Source organism: Macrobrachium rosenbergii, chromosome 5 (genome assembly GCF_040412425.1).
Source record: "Macrobrachium rosenbergii isolate ZJJX-2024 chromosome 5, ASM4041242v1, whole genome shotgun sequence".
Classification (NCBI taxonomy): domain Eukaryota; kingdom Metazoa; phylum Arthropoda; class Malacostraca; order Decapoda; family Palaemonidae; genus Macrobrachium; species Macrobrachium rosenbergii.
The window spans coordinates 2,046,058-2,068,698 of NC_089745.1; the positions used below are offsets into that span (position 1 = coordinate 2,046,058).

The window sequence follows — 22,641 nt, forward strand, 5'->3', positions numbered from 1 at the left end:
GGAACGTGAGTTGATTGAAGGTAAGAAGTGGAAAGATAGACCAACAAAACGGTTGGAATACAGATAGAAAAAGAAAAAAAGAGAGTAAAGATATGACAATAGAAGAGAAAACATTTTGGGTAGAAGCGAAACACACGGGAAATCATAAGGAAACATAAGGAAGGGTATAAGTTCTTGATAAACTTGGCGCAGCGGAGAATATCAGAAGTTGCGAACTCAGATGAAAGTTGAGACACTCTCAGAGAGAGAGAGAGAGAGAGAGAGAGAGACGTAAAGCGTTAAAACTTCAAAAGTTAAGAATACAGACGACTTGGTATCTCTCAAAATATTGGACTCTTGGCTCCTTAACGAATTTAAATGATTTTGCACATAAGATTTTTCAACATAGCAGCTCTTAGACCATAAATTTGACTTAGTTCATAAAGTACCAAGGAATTCGGTGATAAATGACTGCATGCCCTTACGCTTAAACCTAAACCATTCATTCATTGTTTCTCTAAAATGTATAAGCTTTTCAGTAACATCGGTATTTTCCTCTGTATATTTTGTGGCACTAATGTTGACGTTTGATGGAAATTGCTACACTGTGAGTTATTACAACACCTTCTTCTGGCACAGCTCCAGTGCCAACCGTCTTGGTAATCATTCTGGGTGTTGGAAAAGGTGGGCGAGGTGATTAGGCGAGAAAAATACATCTTGAAGACCCAACATTTTGATAAAAGGGGGCATATGTGGCTGGGAAAGCGAAAATAAGAACGCCATATTGTCCGTCTTCCCAGGCCATTTAATTGTTCTTACGATTTAAGATTAATTTAAAATACAAAACAGTATTAATTTCCATGTTATTTGTTGCATTTGGAAGCCATAAAATGCTTTAAGAAAACTCCATAGTCACTGACTTGATTGTTATTAAGTGATTTTGAATTTCCATTGGCTGAAAAAGATGAAAAAGAAAATGAATCAGAGTTCTAAAAGTGGTTGGTGCCATCTTAGTTATTTTCGGATAGGGCTCAACATTCAGCAACTTCTTGGAGTCTCAAAAGCTTTGCATATATATCCGTAAAAGCAGTCCACATTCAAACGTGTTCTTTTTTTATAGATCAAGATCTTAACCTGACATGGGTACTAGGGACTTAAAAATAACAAGAATGCACCATCTTTATATTTTTTTTCCCTAAGAGCATGTAAGCATGCTCTTGCAGATCAAATATCCATCTGTCATGTTTTGATGCTGCTTTGAGACTTGAGTTTAAGCCAAGACAGGGGATTGTGCAGGCTGCAGTACGTGAAGTTGCATGGGTCCATAAATTACTTGTATAAATTTGGTTCCTCATTTTCTGTTCTGCACTTTTCATGCAGTGTGGTTTTCCTACTCTAAGTCACTTTTGCGTGTCATAATGTACCTTGAACTTTTGATTTCTTGTCAAACGGAGCACTAAAGTAGGGCAAAGATAGGTATGCAGGAAACCAAACCAAGGCAGTTCCAATCGACAGAGATGTTTACCTTTTCTTGGGCATAAAACAGTCCATGAGTATGAGTATACTGGAAATGGATACATTCGAGTCAGATTGTTGGAAAATTTCAGAAAGTGATGATTACCAGGCTTGAGTGTCTACAGAGATGGAGACTGCTGAATGCAGCTTCAGAAATGGTCATATGGTACTTGCATGATACATGACCTTGTTAAATTAGCTTTTGCTAACTGAATGCCTCAGTCTTTGATACATGTATAGTACTTCTTCTATAAGCTCCAGGCTGAAGATGGAAGTTATCCCCTATTTCCTTGTTTTCATATTCAATCACTGTATATCTTTAATAATGTCTGCTTTGAATAGAGGAGGGCAGCTTTTAACAGTTTAAAATCAAGTTGCAGTTTATATAGTACAAGGTATTTTGAAAGTTCAGTACAGCATATTTACTTAAAGTGACTGAAAAAGCATAGAATTTTGACAATGGGTTAAGCCTAGTGCTGATCTGCCTCATTTCAATAGCATATACTGTACATGTTCTTCAGTCCATTGGAGGCCATCTAGTCCTTTGATGGATGAGGTAAACTTGCCATCCCGAAAAGGGATTATTGCTATGAGCATTTAGTTTGATAGTGGGCTTCCATCTGCCTAATACCTGACAGGATAATAAAGGGATAACTACAGACCCTTGGAGAAGCGTCTTTCCCACTATTCATGTTTGATATTCCATCAATGATTTCCTTTTATAAGTTGACAAATTTTGCTGAACATTTATAACGTGATATGAGTTCTATGAGCCAAAGTGGACTATGACAATAATAATACAAAAAAATCAGGTCGACTTCATTGCTTCTCCTAATATATTTGTATGCCGCTCTACAAAAACCTCTGTTGCTGATTCTAATGAATGTCCCTGAAGAATTCAAAAGGGTAATACCTGTGATGCTTATGTTGGGAGGTATAGTAAGGCAAATAAATTGAAAATCACCCTCATCAACAGAGACACCTAAGACTTGTAGTCGCTCATGTTGTATCCATGTCTATGTTAAGATCACCTCCATGTGGTAAGCAGCCCTATGAATCTGGAAATCTGAATCCATGACTGGTTAGATTGTCTCTGCTGCTATCCTGGCCACATCAATGGTCATAATGTTTTTGATGCATCATTTGATAGCTTTCCCATGGCATTTATTGATGAAAAATCCCTGGAAAACTAGTGTTGTCTTCCCTTGTTGTCACCCCTGGGGAAAGGCTCTGTCCTGGGCTGAGAACCCATAGAATAGGAAAGGTGGTGGTTGCGTCGATGAATTCACAGTAATCGCTCCCAGAGAAATTCTGTATGCAGGTGCAATTACTCAGCCTTGAAATCTCTGGTCATCAAATCCAAGACATGTGATGAGTAGAGTATGGGGTTAAGCCATGGGGTTAGTTTATACATGTCTATGAGGCAATGGATGTAACTATTGACCCTCTTCAGCTGATATGGGATACCCTTAAAATCAAACCTTTCACAGTGAATAATGGGAATTATATAAGTGTTCAGGTATTCCACAGGTGCAGAAGGGCATCTATGTCCCAGGGTAAAACTAAACAAGTAAAAAATGCACTGAAGTTTCTTCGGGGCAATCGAGTTTTCTGTACAGTAGCTACAGTTTCCATATCACATACTCCAATAACAAGGATGCATAAGGAGCAATATCAAAATTCATTTAATTATTCCATCAATATATTTACAAGATATACAAACATCAGTCAATACTGCCATCTTTTGGTATCAAGAGTAAAATTACATTGGTTAAATAACCTGTAAGGTTCATTCAAATAAGCATACGAGTTGAGTTTTGCATAAAGTTCGCTATAAATATCTTATTATTTTAATCAGCTCTCACTTCGTCCACATCAAAGGGCCCCTTGTGTGAAGTTACTATTCAAAGTAGACTGATAATTTCTCTAGCTATACATAAAACTAAATTGCAATTCAGCATGAAGATTTCAACTGAAATTTATGCTATTATGTTCAAGTAACTCTTCTACAAACAAATTCAAATCAATGAATAGCCTTCAAAATTTAAAAAATCAAACTTCTAGCAAGTACTCTTAACAATAATATCTTGTTTCAATCAAAGTAGTAATAACTTCAAACTTGTTTCAAAAAGACTATGAACTTTCATTATCAAAATCCACAGCAGTTTCGTTCATGAGGTAGACAAAGAAAATACCTAACACTGGAGTTAACACAACACTACGTAATTCTGATATGCTTCAAACTATTTAGAAGTTTGAGAAATGAAAGAGTCAAGCTGTTCACAAAATGGGTTATATCAAATGAGATATACAAGATAGTGTTGGTTTTCCTTTGTAACATTTTTGTTTTTGCTGAAAAAGTGTACCAACAATGGCATAGAACTGAATTATCACCATTAAAACCACATACTGAACACAACAAAAAATTGCTTACAGCGACCAATGGTAATCCTAAACTTACATCTGGTTTACATTTCCAACGATTCATCTTACAGTGAGTTACATCAGTGATGACTGATATTACAGGCAGATTATATTCCTAACAACTGATCTTACATGCAGGTTGCATTAGCCATGAGCAATCTTACCATTAGCAATACAGCGAAAAATAGAATATTTCACACATGGAGACACAAAACATGAATGACACTAATAAATACATTTATTTCTGTATAAAAGCTTATTCAAAACATATACAACATCTGTGCACTACGTTTTGTCTCCCTCATCCTTTAGTTTACTGTAATATTCCTCTTCAGGAACGTAGTCAATGTTCCCCGGTGGCACAACAAAATAATCTTCAAATGTCTCCTTTGCACAGCCCAATACATCGTCGCACATATTTTCTACCAATACTTCATCATCTGCAAGTGCAAGGGACCTGAAAATTGATAAAAATAAGTTGAGTTTCTTAATATTTACTTGAATTTTATGAAGAAAATTTTACATAGGTTGCAAAAAATTAATATAAATATGATAAAATATAACAGTAAGAGCTGAATTTCTCTTTGTTCTCTAAAATTTTCCTAATTTTTTTAACAAACTGCAAAAACATCTGTACAGAAACTGACAATAAAAAGTAAATGCTGAATTTTTTATGTTTGCAAGGATGTTAAAAGAAAATATTCTTACATACCACAAAAACATGATTAGTTAATAAAAAATAAGATGAACATCTTAATACTGTATCTGCCTTACCAGAAAAATTTATTTTATTCCTTTGTAACTAAAACCATTATTAGTAGTTAGATAAAAAAATCTGTAATAACTCCACTTTTTCCTAAAACTAAATAGCATGCCATTTACTTGGTCAGGGATTAAATAATGTACATATATAAGAAAATATGACTTATCTTTTCCCCATAGGGAGGCACCATTTACTATGTGCCTTATGTGGTGCACCTGGAAAGCTTCTTTGCACAGTTTCTTGGCCTCCATCTGAGTTACTTTTTACTTAACAGCTATTCCCTTTGGTCTTTTCCATCTAGTTCTCTTTCTTAATTTGATTTGCTCCAATTTGCACTTCAATTAAGTGCAAATCCCTCATTTGGTGTCTATGAGTCTAAAATAAGATTTAAGGACCTTGTTCAGCTAATTTATATGAATGACTTCCTTTTTATATTTGACAGTTGTCTGTGTTTAGGCCAACTATAGAAGCATTTTTCTTCACAGACAAATGCATTAGCAGTTTCTCTGTATTTCAACAGTAGCTATACCATACTGAAACTACAGTTACTATACTTACATGTTGCAGGAAACACTGTTAAATATATGAACAACACACAGTTCTCTGCAGAAAAAGTGTGAAAGATGTTTAATCTTGATTGAAACTTTTGCTTATTAGTAGTGGAAAAAATGGTGGTAACATCCAGTAATAACAATTCAATAAAAACTGATTAGCTATACTGAAGGACTAAATCAATTTTCACGAATCCAAACTGTGCCAGTACAACCGCAAAATAATGAATAAACTGCAAAACCCAATTTTCATTACAACAAAAGCAGAATAGGCTGTCTGCAGAAAAGCTGCACCTAAATAACAAATGATGTGTTCAGCAACACTTTAAAATATTACCGCAATTTTGAATTTAAGCTTCCAGTTGAAAAATTAACTATGTAATGACAATCTACTAACATAGCAGTTACACATTGCAGGAAATACTAGCACATAAAATGAAAGTGTTCACAGTACTTATTATCTAAATGGTAGTAACATCCATCAATATCAAAACAGTGATGTAAATTTTTCACATCATATAGTTAATAAGACAGATTAACATATTATAACAGAATAGTTACAGAAAATGAGTAAATAACATTTTGGCTGCGACAGCTTTAAAATATTTAGCTAAAGGACAAAACTAACCAGATTTTAAACTGTAACATGACATCTACTAGCAACAATTGCTAGGAGAAGATGGAAAGCCAGTAACTCTCCAGGTACAGTAAGAAGAATGAAAGGGGTTGCAGCCACTGAAGGGACGTGAAGAACTGCCTCAAACTGCATGAGGTGCACTGGACCTCCTTCCTGGGACTCGAAAATGATGGGTCAGTTGTAGATTCCTTAGGATTCTAAATCTGTCCCACCAGAGAAGGTTCATATTCATCAACAATATTCGTAAACTTTCCAATGGCTGAGTTCTGTGTTATTTGTGAAGTCTGTCCTAACAGAAGCTACAGTGTCCCCACCCCTTAGCTGTCATGATTCACCTAGTAGCTAGACATTGCTTCCATCTAACAGAAGGATGAAACTGGATAACCCTTGGCAACTGTTGGTTTTCCATATCCTTGCATAGGTGTATGACTCAAGGGCCTCAGCAGGATGGTCATGAGTTCTGTCGACCGTGACCAGGTAGCCTATCTAGGGATGCCCTGGATGCCACAAACAAATGAAGGGGGTTATACAAGGTCACTTAAAAATCCATATCCCATCCCAAAATTTTTCGTACAATGGCTGTTACCTGTTCAAAATGAAGGACCTTAATATTTCAATTCATGAGTGGTTTATGAATATTTCAGTGCATATTTGCCTACATTTGACTCTTAACTGTGAAGTATAAACTGAATTCTTCAGTTTCCTAACAGGTGATATAAATGACCCTTCAGAGAATATAACAGTCCTATGGGACTTCAAAGTGCACATTGGTGCAGGCTGTGGTTACTGACCTAAGTGCCAGAAATACAGAAATAGTTAATGAACATGGGTAGGGAACTTTAAATTTGCACCAATGCTTGTGTCCTTGTGTTGCTAACACGCTTTTCTGGTAAACTACCTGGTAAGTAGAAAAATATCATGTAAACATCCAAGATCCAATCATTGGCATCAGATTGATATAGTTTTGATACTGAGAGGAGATTTCAAATGCATTCTCCACACTTGGGCATACGAGTGTATGCCAGTCTGTTGACTGTGTGAGATCTCCGATGTGAAGAACTGCTGACTGTTTTCATGATAGTGCATTTTACTCTTAACTCCTTTGCTTGAAGAAACGATAGAAGCCCTCATTCAGTACAACCAGATAACTCTACCAAATTAGTTGGATGAAAGTTCTTTTCATCAGTGTTTGTTAGCAACTATCTGAAGAACAAGTCAACAGATTTTGATAAAATTTGGCAATACATTCAATAAGTTACTCTCTCAAGAAGATTAACTCTGCACTGAATTCTCCCCCCCCACAATTTAATAATCTCAAGAAAGTCATTCTGTGTACCCATTCTTGAGTTACTCTGCTAAACACACACTATGGATATACAGCAGTTTAAATGTCTCACAGCTGGCCACATATTTCAGTGGTAGAGAAAAGCACCAAAAGGATTGCTGTCAGTCACTGATAATTTAATTTCTGCCTTTTCAAATCCCTTAAGATACTTAAGTGTATCCGGAATCATTAGGCAGCATTAGTGTTTGACAACGTTTGTCCCAACCTTCACCTAACATCATCCTATATCCATGATTACCACCCTCAACTTTTTCGATCTCAAGAAATAATTAAACGACTTTATGAAAATTTTCAGAAGAAGAATTAGCTGTCACAAGGATAATGTAACAAGGTTTTGTGCTTCAGCAAACTGAATATTCTCTGGAAGTACTTGTCCTCTTCCTCCTCCTCCTCCTCCTTCTCCTGCTCTACCCTGGCAATACTACACATAGGCCTCTTGACACCTTTATGATGGGGGCTGTGGTGGCAATTGGTCAAGTATTCCTCTTTATCTTGATCTATCATCCTCATCACATATCCTCCATCTTTATGAGGACACACTTCAGAAGAGCAGGTAACTTTTTTTATTATTAAGCTCTGTAGTTTTCCTGCCTTCCTTTAGTTTAGTGATTTCAGCATTTACTGAAGAAAGGGTTGTGTAAGGATATTTTGGTTCCAAAATATTTCTCAAACCTTGATGCACATGGGGTATGCAAGGCAATAATGTTTTTACCTTACGTTGTCCCTCTCCAACACTCGAGTTCAACCAAGTCATAAGGTTTTCCTGTTGCAGTGGATACAAGTCATACCTATCTATGAGAGTACCAAAGAAAATACAGCAGCCATCTGTAGGTTTCATTACATCTCTCTAATTAGTAAACCCCTATGGAAGATATCTCTTATGCTGTGATTTGCATGCCACACTTAAGATGCTGTCTGATGTCTTTTAAAGTGTTCCTTTGACCTACAGCTGCATTACATTCTGTCTTTTACTCTCATCCATCCCCTGCAGTCTCTTCCTACATAGCTGGCCAACTTCTTTAATCTGATTTTGCTCAAATTTTCACCTCTTGTTTAATGCGTGGAGTGTGCATTTACTCACAACTTCTAGAGTTATGCTTAAAAAAATAAATTTCATTTAAGAGAAAACAGTAAAATCCAAGAGACACTCCTACATCCATACTAATAAAAAACCCTGTACAGGTGATATTTTAAAGTCAAGGCAGCCTGAGTTGTTACTTGCAATATAGATTAAAATCGTATCCTTTAGCTGACCTTTTGAGACTCATATATAACTCAATGGTTTTGCTGAAACTAATTTGTAATAATGACTTGGAAAGTGACAAGGGCAAAGTAAAATAATTGCCTGGACTGTATGAACACAAATTTCCTAAAACAAAACTGTTTCATAAATAAAAACTATTCCCTTTACTAGTTCCCTCATCCTCCCAACCAATAAATGGATACAGAGGTTGATTCAAAAGCAGATCACATAAGGCTTAGTGAGATATGGCTTAAAATCTACACATCTGTATTTAGAACAATGACTAAATGTATTGAAATATTTTCATTTCAATGTTTGTGCCTGCAAACAAGCATAAGTATACAAATTCCTAGTGCATGTTAGGTTTTATTACCAATGCATTTTTGTTTCACATTTCCTTTGCTTTTTTGTGAAAGTAGGAGTGTGAACTCTTTCACCCATAACTTTGTGGTTGAACAGAAGAAAAACTTTTGTCTGGTTTTGATTGGGCCTTACCTGTCTTCAAGAACGGAATACATTGGTTCTACATCTTCTGTGTCAACCTGAGCTAGTTGATCTGCAAAGCTGTAAAAGAAGATCCAATATGAAAGTGTAATTAAATCAGAACACTAAAATATATGGTAAATTCCAAACTTTCCACTGTTAACAAATGTAAAAAGTTTGCTTGGCATGATACAAAATAAAAAATACAGGTAGTTTATAACAAAAAGATAAAAACAATTTGACTTCAGTTCTCCACACACAGTTCTTGTTTAACAATCACCTTAGACAAATTTTCAGCATCAACATAACACTGTCTTTTAATTAAATTATTTACTTATTTTCAAAAGGAAAGAGCCATACTGGTTTGGTGTACTATAATCTAAAATGTTAAGCTTGGAACCATTACACTCAACAATCTAGTAATTACCATAGGACTATAGCATGGTACACAAATTCCTCATTGCTGCCAATTCACATAATATATCCTTTACTCTTTGCCTAGCATTTTCCCCTCAGTAAAAGTTTTAAAATTCAAGCAACCAATCCCAAGGTCAACAATTAACAAAATTTGAAAGTCATGAACTACTTTCTCTGTTCAAACATATTATTGAGGGAAGGTGTTTCCCTGTACCATTTTCCTAAACAAAGTGTACAGAACAATCTGTGTACTTATACTAAATACTGTAAATTGTAATTTTGACTCTTAAGTAAAAATTTAATATTAAATGGATGAAAAATCTTTTCCTTGTACTAACACAATAATTTAGCAGGTGAAGATTTGCTAGATTACTGAGAAACAAGTTCACAATGTTTCTTGTTCAAAACCTGAATGAAATCTGTTATGGATGGAGCACAGTAAGTGTGACATATGTAAATAATAAACATTTCATTTAAAGGCATTAATCTGGCTGTGAGTATAGAGACCCAAAGAAGTACCACTTACAGTAGGCCTTGTGCGGCACACTGAAAATGGCTCTAAAGGTGCTTTATACTGTCCTTGCAGCCCTCATATATTCACAACCAACAACAATTTAATTAAAACCAGTAAAACAGAAGCACAATTAGCCAGTTTTAATAATGTTTTATTGTTTAATATATTCTGAAACTAACTGTTCCTTTATGTACTTTGTTGTAAAACAAGTTACCATAGTTATCATTTTATCATATGCTAGGCTTTTAGCATGTAAGGTAAAGTCTTTTTAACTAAATCTATGGAATGCAAGCATTTGGCATCAGCATATCATTGTAATTTGTAAACATATTTACAAAATGAAAAGTATTACATATACTACTTTGTTAAATCCATCTTCCTTCCAAAGGTCAGAAAAATGCAGGTTTAGAACATCAAATTATTTGGCCTATTTGAAAACAAAGACACCCTTTGATGGTATTATTGGCAGCACAGCATCACAAGGTGCTAAAAAAACTGTCCATTTTGTATTCTAAATTAGCTAAATTAGCTAACCTTATTTTGTATGTTTATATCAAACAATTCTCAATTACTGTAACATTTGATCAGTAGAGTCCATGCTACAGTCGATCCCTGGTATTTGCAGGGGGTGAGTGCCACTAGCCCACACAAATAGCTCAAATCCATGAATACTTAAAACCCCTCTAAAAATGCTTAACTGCCTATTTTGATAGTACAAAACACCAAAAAACCCTCTGAAAATAATTATACCTGAATATTTTAATAGTTTTATCATAAAAAGTGCAGTCACAAAAATGATATGAAAATACAGTAATTTGAGAATATTTCTCTATGAAAATACAGCTAATTTGCTGTGAATAATGTACATATGTTCCACAGAGAAATCCGCGAATCCAGAACTGCAAAAAGGTGGGGGTCCACTGTATATATTTACTATGTTAGCATGTAATAATCTCAGTAAGCTATAAACATGGATGAATAAAACTAAAACATATTTACTCACCTTATGGCAGCCTGCAATCTTGTTAGGCCTTCCTTATTAGCAAAGTCCACAAGGGAAAGTTTTTCTAAATGCTGAACCAGTTCCATATCGATATTTACACCAGATACAATGTCATGGCTAACGTCTGAATCCAATGGCTGCTGTGGGACTTTTGAGTGTTTACCTGAAAAATATTTTAATACTTAGTGAATAATGTACAGAAATAAATTATGTTTGATACAGAGAATAATGTAGGCAAAGACTTATGCAAAATAGCCTAGAATTATCTGTACACATCAAGACAGTTTTCTAAGATTTTAAATTTCAAAGATGTGAATCTCATATCTTTACTTGTGCCTACATGCCATGTACCATTTACAGGTAAACACAGCCAAAAAGCTGCTTAAACTTGCTAAGCAAGGGTTAGCAACAAGACCTCCTGGGTGCCTTACAAGCACACATTTCTTGACTTTGCAAACAAGATGTGCACCAATCAGAGGAGCTAGGAAGAAAGCATGCCAAGTAAAAATAAAATTTTGTAATGTTTGTAGAAAAAACTCATCTTAAATTTTATTCAGGAGAGTTATAAAACACCTTCTAGATGTCTGCAACCTCCAGAGACCTTTATCTTCTAGACAAGACTGGTTGAAGTGATTGTTTCCTCTTGTTCAGCACTAGGATTGTGATACAGACCGACACTAAAAGGTGTCCTGTTTAGCTACCTTCCATAAGGTTTATATTAATCTTTTCACAGCGTGGGACTGATCTCCTCAGTCATGCTTATTTGGTCCTAGTTAGGAAACTCGTCATTGATATCACATTTCCCTTGCCTCTGGCGGGAACTTTTGTCTATATTCTAGCAACAAATGGCAACTTTTGATCGCCAGCTTACAGGATAACGCACTTAGCCCCATAATACTGATGTCATTGCCGGTGACCAGAACAGGCTCGCAGTGAAAGGGGTTGAGATATCCGTTTCCAAAAAACAGTGCACGCTACTCACTGTACCAAGTATCAACATCACATTCTATTGTCTTTCATTCTTTCATTCCATTCACTTTAAAACTAGGAAATGTTCTTCCTGGTAGTATTATTGATGCAAATGTTCATTTGGTGGGTGGTGGTGCAAGGCTATTCTTAGCTGGGGAGTAACTTGCCAGACTAATTCTGTTAATTAATAAGACTCTGACCTCACTCCTCTCCTGTTTTCAGCTTCCTTATTCTCATCCCATCAATATGTGGACGCCATCTTTCTTCTCTCAAAGAACTAATCTGGCTTAAGAATCTGCTGCCATTGTCAGTTTCAGTTAATTTTTGGATCTGATAAAACTGCAAATCAACTCATACAGCCTTAGAAGGAAGGACATTGGAAATACAACTGGAAATTTCAGTACAGTATGTGAAAAACTGCCACTGGAATACAGCAGATTAAAAACGAGGGAGAATATTGTATAAATACTAGGCATTCCTTAATGTAATTACCTGCTGTCTTGCTACTGACTTCCAAAAAACCACTGCCATTTCATGGCAAGAAATTACTGTACACCAATAAACAGAGGCTGTCAATCTTGCAACAAACTGTATCAACACTGGATAAGCAGTTAGTGATAATGTATAGTCAAGGTATATTCTAGGTTTTAAATTTTTTCACTAATCCATAGTATTATAGATTACACAACTTATTTAAATACTTTAGTGCTATATTATGAAAAACCAAAAAATTACCTTTAGAAGTAGTTGAACAAAGTGTAGACTTTGATGTTACGGCACCATGCCGTCTCAATAAATAAAGCAGGTGCCGTGATGTTTGTCGAAGCATCTTATCAGTGTATTATTCAGAATGCCAAATGTTCATCTGAAAAATTGAAAACTTTAGTTACTCTGTATTTTATATGGTAACATACATATTTAAAATAATGTACAGTACTCATTCTTATTAAGTTTTCCAGGTTACCCCAAATGTTTTTGAATTAATGAATTCATTGCAAATATGTACTGTATACAGGCAGTCCCCAGTTATCGGCAGGCTCAGTTATCGGCAATCCGGTTTTATGGGACTTGTCTAGTGGTGAAAATCTGCGATTTTCAGTGCCAAAAATTGCACTTTTCTGCTTACTGGTGCTGATGATCAGGTATTGGCACTGATACATACCTAACAAAAGTGCCGATCTCCAGTTCTCGGTGCCGACAAGCGCCGATTTTCGGTTATTAGCGATTTTAGCTTATCGTCACGCTGTCAGAACAGAACCCCTACTGATAACCGGGGACTGCCTGTATGCTCAAAAACCCTACATCTGGCAAGCCTGAGCCCAATCATAAACAATTAATATAAATATTATGATAAATACAGTAAATGTACGACACATTTCCCTGGAACCATAAACTCTTGGAAATACAATATACATTATCAGTATTCTATGAATAGGTGTATATTTGAGAAATTAACAATTATTGCTGTAGCAAACAGTAACAGTAAATACTGTTAGGTAGGTTAATTATTCTACTGGTAACTCAGTATAAGCCTTACTCTATAGGCTAAACATACTGCATATTAGGGAAGGCTCACAAAGCTGGGCTAGTCTAAATAAGCTGTGGGCTGAATGAATTCAGAAGGGACACATATTATTCGCCTGGAAATACATCCCAGGAAGGTTATGGGGTCTGGGAACAACGCTCCCACTTCGGTTCAGGTAAGGTTAGTTCTTGGCATACTGCTTGGTTTCTCCAGCAAAGGTACTCGCTCCCCACCCCCACCCCATTTCATCACTGTTCTTTCTCCCAAATGCAGTTAATCCTATGAAAACAGTAAAGTACTCACAAGGTGTGAGTACCCTAACAAAGTCTTAGCAAGGCTAGTAGGCTCCTGGGGTCTCAAAAATCAAAACTACAATAACACCATACCCTACAAGCAAGGGCATAGTAGCCTAGACTAATATCTTTTTACCATTTTAGTCAATTAGGCTAAACCTCCAGCCTAAAAGAGGATACGTTACTTACAAGTAGCATACTGTAAAACATGGCAATGTAGTGCTATGATAGGCCAACCTTCTGTTAGCCTATGGTAACCAAAACAGTTAATCATGAAAGTTGGCTAGCCTAGCTTATACTACTTTCTAGGGATGTGATCAGAATTTGGCTACAGCTGTTATCTACCATCACCTAAAATTTCCTGCTCTTTAACCATATAGTAATACCAAAATCACTGTGAATGTTCTTAATTGTTTGTAGGCTATTTCCTTGTTTCTAGGCGGCTGAGATGTTGGCACAACATGGTGTCATGAAGTGAGTTATTTTATTGTTTTAAACAATACAATTTTTGGGTCTTTTTACGTAATTCTAACAAACTGATATCAACTTATGCCATAAATGCTTGGTTTAGGTAAGTTAGCTTATGACATAGCATCCTAGGTTAGGTTAGGTTGCTCTAATAACCTGTTTTCTATTCATTTTTGTTCTCAAACCCTGCCCAAAAACCCATTTCAAACTAGCCCATGGGCCCTCATTAACATCGGATATTAGGTGCAGGTTAAAAGACATTTACTGAGAGGGTGCACAGTGGGGAAACAACTACTGTACGCCTAGTAGGCATTTCAGAAGGAATATAACCTAACCAGAGTTACCTTACCTAACCTAACCTTAGATGCCGTGTTGTTAACCTTGTCGGGGGGGCTTCGTCCCCTCACAGAGCTCCCTCCAAGAAAGTCTTGACCCTCACTCTGGATTCTGTCCACGACCTGACCTAACCTATCCTAACTGACGAAGGAAGACCTAGTCTAGTTTAGCCTGCTGGTGGTGCGGTTGTAGGCTAGTAAGCTAACACGAGGTCCTAAGGTTAGATTAACATAACTAGAACGAAACTAGAAAAGGCATTATTTTCTAGAAACTCGTGACTGACACCGGTTCAAACCTCAGTCAATCGCAGGCAGACTGGCCCACGTTCTCGCTCGGTACGCCTCAGACTACCGTAGCCATTATCCCAGCATTACTGAAGTCCTTTAAAATATATATTTAGTTGATAACGCCAAATACCCTAAACGATATCAGGTCCTTTATATTTTAATTTTTCCGCTTACCATCACTTACAGTTAATAAAATCGGTTCATATCGACCACCGCGGTAGATGCAGCTCTCGTGTCCTAAGATCAAAATGGAAGAAGAAGAGTGACGTAAACAAAAACTTCTTCAACAATTTAAGAACCTGGTTTTTACAGCTACTAAAAAATAGACTACTTAGATTCAGCCAGCCTTGTGCTGGCACGGGCTTTTGCTCTTCAGCAACTCGTAACAAAAGAGTTGGTTGACTTTGCACTACTTCATTAACAGTAAACTGTGAGACTAGACTCTTAGCACTACTTCATTTTAACTGTAAACTGCATAAGGGGAAGTCGCTTCAAAATCAAGTAAAATAATAAGAACACGTTAATTTTCAGTAACAAAAATTAAGTAAGGTAGTAGCACTGATTGTTAGGAAGGTGTTGGACAGTTGCATGAGATATAAAGGGTACAATATTGACGTGCTTGTGTGTAAAGAATTATCTTTAAGTGGCATCGGTTACAGGAAAGAGTAATGAATATGGTATAGACACATATTCGGAATTGGGAAGTATTAGATTGGCCTCAAAGTCAAAATCTTATGAGAGAAAGAATCTTCGGATAACAAGTGAAATCATTATCAGATAAGAGAGGGAATCATATATGAAATATAAAGTAAACTAGAAAAATTAGTGTGGACATGACGCAGTCATGTTCATTTAAGAATTAAAAGGTTTGCATCCAGCTATAGCACTAGGTTGATGAAGCGGAAACCAGTTACTATTACTACTAAGACAAATTCCTTTTCTTTGGACCTGGGTGTAAAGCATGACGTATTTCATTTTCATATTGCCGATCATTAACATATTTTACGTTCTGTCTGAAAGATGACACCTTATCATTCAGTAACAGACGATTTTTCATAATCAAATAACGATGCAGTCACCGAAGTGCATATGCATTTTGGAAATAATTAACGTGGTTATTTTTATTTTTATAAATAACATAACACAGACGGAGTGAGAATTTAGAGGTAAGAGTGTTAAGACAAGCGATCGAGTCTGACAAGGACAAAGCAAGGAGAGCATATTGGGAGAAAATGGGCTGAGGTCCGACATGAAGGAATATATGAGGCTTGTGGGAAATTCCAGGATGGGTTCATGAAGTCGGCAGGAAGTGTTGTGGGTTTAGGAAGAATGAGTAAAAACTGTTAGTTGGGGATGAAGAAACCATTTTAAGTCTTTTTTTCATAAGCTCGTGCATTACTCTATGCCAAATGCTGCACTTCCAGTAATATAATTGCACACTTATCATCATCTGTATTTAGGAGGTCCTTTATCACAGAGCATAATGCCGTTTCAGTTGAGTGATGTTTCATAAAACTGACGGATTTTCAGGTAGGATATTGCACCTTTCAGGATGTTCAGTGAGCTGGTATCCCATGATTTCAGGAATTGTTGCTAGAAATAAGTTTTATATTGGTCGATACTATTCTAAAGTTTGTCTCCAACATTCTTGAAAAATTTTGTCTACACTTGCTATTTCCTAACTGGCCGGGTGGTGATATCGTTCTAGAATCCTGTTCGGAATTTTATGATAAATCATAGCAGCTGCATGCAAATTTGTCTCCGTTTTAATGTCCGCAGTGAGAAAAGGCTCATTATTACAATATGCTTTATTTAGCCTTAGTTTTTTTCCGTAGGCTTCCTAACATTCAGCCTTTTGAAAAGTCCTAGTTTTTTCGTTTTCTGTAAAAGAAAGCTATTGTGCCGGCTTTGTCCGTCCGTCCGCACTTTTTCTTTTCGCCCTTGGATCTTAAAAACCACTGGGGCTAGAGGGCTGCAAATTGGTATATTGATCAGCCACCTCCAATCATCAAACATACCAGATGACAGCCCTCTAGCCTCAGTAGTTTTTATTTTATTTAAGGTGAAAGTCAGCCATAATAGTGCTTCTGGCAACGATATAGGACAGGCCGCCACCGGGCCGTGGTGAAAGTTTCATGGGCCACGGTTCATATAGCATTATACCGAGACCACCGAAAGATAGGTCTATTTTCGGTTGCCTTGATTATACGCTGTACAGAAAGCTCGATTGCGTCGAACATTTTTTACTTGTTGGTGGTTCTAGGATTAGAGGCATTTCTCTCAGCTTCACTTGGTTGATGGGTTATTAAAGGTTTTGCTCTTTTTTGTTATTAGAAATTTTCAGATTCATTGACTTATTTTCATTTCCAGATAGGCTATTTTCTTTCTTTTAACTTAGTAAATCATTGACAAACTGACAAAGCCTTGTCACGTCTTGTTCTGCCTTCTGAATTTCAGTTTCTTTCACAATAATTAGACGAATTACATTCAGAGACAAACATTTTAAAACTGTAATTTATACTTTCACCAGCATCAACATTATTTATTCTATATGTGTTAGTACACTGAAAAGCTGTTTTGTATATTCTGTAAGTCATATAGTCATGCATTTCCAAATAACTTTAAATGTGATGAATTCTCTGTGCTAAAAATAATCGATTTATGGTACTGTGAGAAGCTACAATCATCATCGACTTGTAGATTTGTCACAAATTCACTTTTACTGCCACTCATGACTAAGCTACAGTAGACCAGATCTTGACATTCACATATTTATCAAACTATGATCATATAAGATGCACATAAAGTCTTTTACTCTTCTGTTTCTATCTGTTTTCAATCTATAATTTCAAATCGCCCCATGAAAGGGCCTGCTTTATTCCATTATCAGATGTATTTTAAAATATTTTCTGTTTTATCATTCAGTGCTATTTCATCTGTACTAAGGTCTTTATAGCACTAAAATTCTTCTCTTTATTTTGGTAAGATGTCTCTGTCAGTATACGCAGTATCATATTTATTCGTTGATTTGCTTTAAATTTTCTAGTTGTTCTGGGAGAATAGCCCCTACTCCCCCACCAGGTGGTTAAGAAGAGGGTAAGGGAAAAAAGGAGGCCTGTAATAAAGAGAAAGAGGAAGAAGGTTGCATACCATGTACTACAACGACAAACATCCTGTGCACTCTTCTTTACCTGACCTAGCTGTTTTTGCTCGCAACTCTACAGTAGGCAGGTTGCTGCCTCTGCAAACCGTGTCGTTTTCTAGAATTAAGCTTGATACTATAACCAGTTTGCCAGGAGTTTTATCTTGGCTACAACTGAAATGTGGAATAGTTTGCGTAGCGCAGTTGTGGAATTTTCTGATCTTCAAATGTTTAAGCGATGAGCAAATTGAGATGGCTTTCTGCTGACATTTCCTGAATTTCAGGGGTATCGGTTTTATTTTCTGTTCCCTCATAGGTATTTATCACCTCCTCCTGTGAATTGTCTCTCTCTTCAGGCTGATTTCCCTTTAGCCCCCTCTTGGGTTTATAATAGTCTGTTGACTCTGTCCATAAGGGGTTTCAGCTGAAACTTTAAAGAAAGAATGAAAAAATAAATAAAAGATGACCAAGGACTGCCGGGAGAATAAGAAGTGGTTCTACAAGGTAGTAAGTGCAGAGGGTAAATGTAATGAATAAATGGATATCAGAATAAAAGATGCATATGGAGAGATTTTCCCTGAATATTTGGAGTATTTTTCGAATGGGGAAGATAAAGGAGAGGCGGAGCTGAATAACGAAAGAGTGGAATAGGTTAGAGTAAGTCTGGGAATGCTTGTGGAAGCTATGGTTGAAGGTGCAGTGAGAGCTATTAAAAGGGTGGAAAAAAGGAAAGTCATCAGCACTTTATGAGGTTACAAGTGAGACTATGTGGTATGGTGATGAACGTCAAATTAAACGACTGACCAGGGTGTGTAGTGCATTTCTGGATGAGGAAAACGTCCAAGAGAAATGGATGAGAGGATAATTTGTTCTTTTGTTTAAGGTAAACATGATAGAGGAGTCTTGAAATTATACCAAGGAAGGTGTGCGGTAGGGTTTTGATCGAAGAGGTAGGATAGATAACAGAAATCTTAAAAGGGAGGAACGCTGGGGCCTTAGATAGGGAAGAGTGTGTGTGGATCAAGTGTTTATCAAACAGTTATGTAAGATGCTTGAAAGTAAAGAAGAAAACCTGCATCTTGTTTACATGGACCAAGAGAATGCTTATTATAGAATTGACAGAGAGGCAATATTGAGTGTTGAGAATGTATGGTATATATATATGTAGAGGATAAACTTTTGAGAGCAATAAAAACTGTTTTTGAGTTAGAGTTTCAGATGTGAGAGTGAGTGACTGGTTTGGTGTAAAAATGACTGAACAAGGGTGTGTTATGCCTCCATGGCTGTTTGATATCTCTATGGATGGATTGATATGGAAGGTCAAAGGCAGGGCAGTAGGTGTGAAATGTTGTGATAAAAAGTTGTTGTTGGATACAATATTGGTTAGGTGTGCAAAGATAGGGAAAGTTGATAGTAAGGGGGGTATAGGTAGGTTAATATTATGAAGTAAATGGGAACCAGGAATGTGGAGCACCAAACGCAATATATTATATGGATGGCGAGACAATGGAGCCAGTAGATTCGTATGAGCAGTTTGGGAGAAAATATTGTCGATGATCGTAGGATGAGAAAAGAATGAAATCATGAAGTAGATGAAACACGAAAGGTAACAGGATATGTGCAAAAGATTAGTAGAAAACCAGGAATGTCTATGGAAGCCAGTGTTGGAATATGTGAGAGATTGTTGAACCAACTCTCCTCTATAGGAGCTGAAGTGTTTATATGAAATGCGAATGAAAAAGGAGGTGGAAGCTGTATATATGTACATAAATATATATGTATACATATATTTAAATATGTACAATGCATATATATACCCATTATATATATTTAGATATATAAACTGTATATATACATATATTTATATATGAGTCTGTATATATATATGTATTAGCATTAAGCCATTTTCTCTTTATGTATGTATGTCTGTATGTATGCATGCATATAAATGTTGCTTGGCTATATTTTATCTCAGGTATTTTTGGCAAGATCTTGGGATAGTAATTAAGTTGTGCATAACCTGTTTTTACTGTACAAAGTTCTAAAAAATTTAATTGTTCTATCTTAAATGTCAGCTCTCAATGCTACACCATCTAAATTTCCCCTCCAAAAGCGGCGAAAGTTGCAAACTCTCTGTTGATCATTCCGAATGCCACTTGTCTTTACAATCACGATTTCTCGACACTAAAAATAAAACATGGAAGTAGCATCACTTTTTCTATTGAAGGGGCGCGGCGACCGCCGAATTCCGAGGAATTATCGATTTTTAGTTTTTTACAGTTTTGGACTGGTATATGTCTAATTAAACACGTCCTGAAATATTGTTAAAAAAAAATGTTGTAAGTGTGTTTTTTAAAATTTTTTTCACCACATTTACCGGCATTTGAGTGGTACTGAGCGAAAAATTGTTTAAAAAAACTGGCTCTTTCTCTCAAAAAATATAATATCAGAGGAAATATGTATCAGTGTATCTCGATATCGCCCTATGAGCGACATTGAGCGACAAATTGTCGTACAATGTCTGTATGACTTGCCAAATCTGGATAATAGAAAGTGAGAAATTTACTTCAGTATCCTACTAAAATTACCCATTTTCTATGATAAGAGCTGGTTCGTTCTCTAAAAAAATATCAAATCAAAGTAAATATATATCTATGTATCTCGGAATTTTGAACTCGTCATAGCCGTGTCACAGATGTATACCATGCCGACTAGTGTACAGATAATATTTTATATTTCTTGGCGTATTTTTACTGCGTATTTTCGGAAATATGAAATTATATAAGTACGTAACAGTTCCAAACAGAGCGTCGGGTTTGACCAGTAAACCATCTCGATTTGAGTGCCGTTCTGGTTTACGCGATATCCTAGTGCTTTGTGACGCATTTCCTTTTCGGATTTTCTTACCGTGTAGTGCATTCACGTAATGCCGTTGCCATAAGCAAGCGTATATAGGTTATGAAGAAAATTTATTTTGATAGCATATATTTTTAAAGGTTATGAAGAAAATTTAGGGCGAGTGTAAAACTATGAGAAAAACCTTTCCTAGAGTACCATGTCCTGGCCTAATATCATTAGGGCATTTATTTTTATAATTTATGAAAAAAATTTTGCACTGATAGCATATAGCCTACTCTTTTTTTTTAAAGGTAGCATATACTACTTTTTGTAGGTTATGGAGAAAACATTAATGCTTATAACTCCAAGAAGACTGAACCAAATTGTAAATTAATTTTTGAGTGAAACTTTTTTTTGCATATTATTTTTGAAAAGTTTTAAAGTTTTTTCAAATGCATAAAAGAAAAATAAATTAGTAGTCGAATTTCTAAATTTTCCACGGTGAAAATTTTCATTATTAGCTGAAGAATAAGTGGTAAAAATTTGAAGCAAATCCCTTCATTCATGAGGCAGCTATAAGCACTTACTTTATAATGGGGCCTTATGAAGTCAGCGCTCCCCTGAAAGGATCTATGTTCCTAACAGTTGCGTATTCACGTGTTTATTTTTATGTGTTATTGTGTCAGAAGTCTTTCATTCCTTTATGGGAGTGTTTTTACTGACAGTATTATAATCTCATACAGTAAAGCAACGTGTACTTTTATATTTATTATTATTGAATGCAATTTTTGATAAATTGCATTCAATATCCACACTTAATTTCTATAGAGGAGAGTTGGTTCAACAAAACCGACTCCCATAGACGTTCTTAGTTTCCATCCAATCTCTTGAACAAATCTTGCTTGCTGCCTCTCTTTATAGCACTTTCATTTTCGACTGACCGGGTACAGTAGCGATAGTTGAACGCACCTGATTCCCTCACCTGAGCTTTAATTACTCGCACCAGCGGTTTTTGTATTTTGAAAATGTCTTGACTTGTTTTTATGCATTTACGTTCTCGCTTTCACATCAGGGCGGTCTGTTCTGTAGAACTATGTTTCAGAAGGCAATAAATGGTATTTAGGGTGGTTTCATGAGGGTATTTGCTCCATTTGTGAAAGCTATAACGTTTTGATACTAAGCTTGTAGAATTTTCAAAGCTATAAAGAGAGAGAATAATTCCAATAGAGGAAGGTGCACAATTACATTAGAAAAAAAATAAAATGAAGATTCATGTTTAAATTGGAAAAAGTAATTTTTCTCATTAACAATTTGAAAATTTGAATTTTCGTTAAAAATGTGTTCCTAATGTATTTGTGAATCTTCGTCAGTTGAAATCAGTCAACCTTTTGAATTGTGTTTCTCAGCCGTTTTGAAAATGCTAGCAGAAGCTCTTGTTTATTAGTATATATATATATATATATATATATATATATATATATATATATATATATATATATATATATATATATACATATATATATATATGTATATATATATATATATATATATATATACATACATATACATATATATATATATGTAATTATATATGGCTTCAGAAAAACACAGAAACAACAGTCTCTGCTACGTTCACCCATTTAGGATTTGGTTACTTTATCAGTAAACTTCTCCCCTCGTGAATTTTGGAAATAGATATATGGCCCACAATTTGAAGGAAAGTATAGAATAAGAAAAATAGAGGGGATAATTCAGAAGATGAATGCAGATGACACGGCGTTATCAAGGGATTTTAAATCGAAATATTATGATTATTATTACAAATCCGAATTACAAATCCGGTGAACTTCAGCGTAACGTGTATGCAAGGATGAATCGTGTAAAATTTCCCCCTCAGAACATATTCAAG

At 35.8% G+C, this 22,641-nt stretch overlaps 1 protein-coding gene across 2 annotated transcripts; it reads right to left on the minus strand.

Moving 5' to 3' along the window:
• Window positions 1–3,178: 3,178 nt before the first annotated feature.
• GatC (glutamyl-tRNA(Gln) amidotransferase subunit C, mitochondrial) lies at window positions 3,179–15,062 on the minus strand. 2 transcript variants are annotated; one of them, XM_067103339.1, is made up of 5 exons: window positions 14,937–15,062; window positions 12,579–12,708; window positions 10,875–11,037; window positions 8,953–9,021; window positions 3,179–4,375 (listed from the first exon to the last, which is right to left on the minus strand). In XM_067103339.1, the coding sequence occupies exons 2-5, from the start codon at window positions 12,670–12,672 to the stop codon at window positions 4,204–4,206; spliced, it is 498 nt and encodes a 165-aa protein (XP_066959440.1). In that variant the 5' UTR covers window positions 12,673–12,708; window positions 14,937–15,062; the 3' UTR covers window positions 3,179–4,203. The 2 variants fall into 2 exon arrangements, with proteins under 2 accessions (XP_066959440.1, XP_066959439.1); XM_067103338.1 differs by having other exon boundaries at window positions 14,927–15,061.
• Window positions 15,063–22,641: the final 7,579 nt, after the last annotated feature.

What these genes read in the sequence shown, in the direction of transcription:
- GatC (XM_067103339.1), bottom strand. Translation starts at nt 12,672, where the DNA reads ATGCTTCGACAAACATCACGGCACCTGCTTTATTTATTGAGACGGCAT. An exon ending in TTGTTCAACTACTTCTAAAG is followed by an intron (nt 11,038 to 12,578) that starts GTAATTTTTTGG and finishes AATATTTTTCAG; the next exon opens with GTAAACACTCAAAAGTCCCA. An exon ending in TATTCCGTTCTTGAAGACAG is followed by an intron (nt 4,376 to 8,952) that starts GTAAGGCCCAAT and finishes ATCAATTTTCAG; the next exon opens with GTCCCTTGCACTTGCAGATG.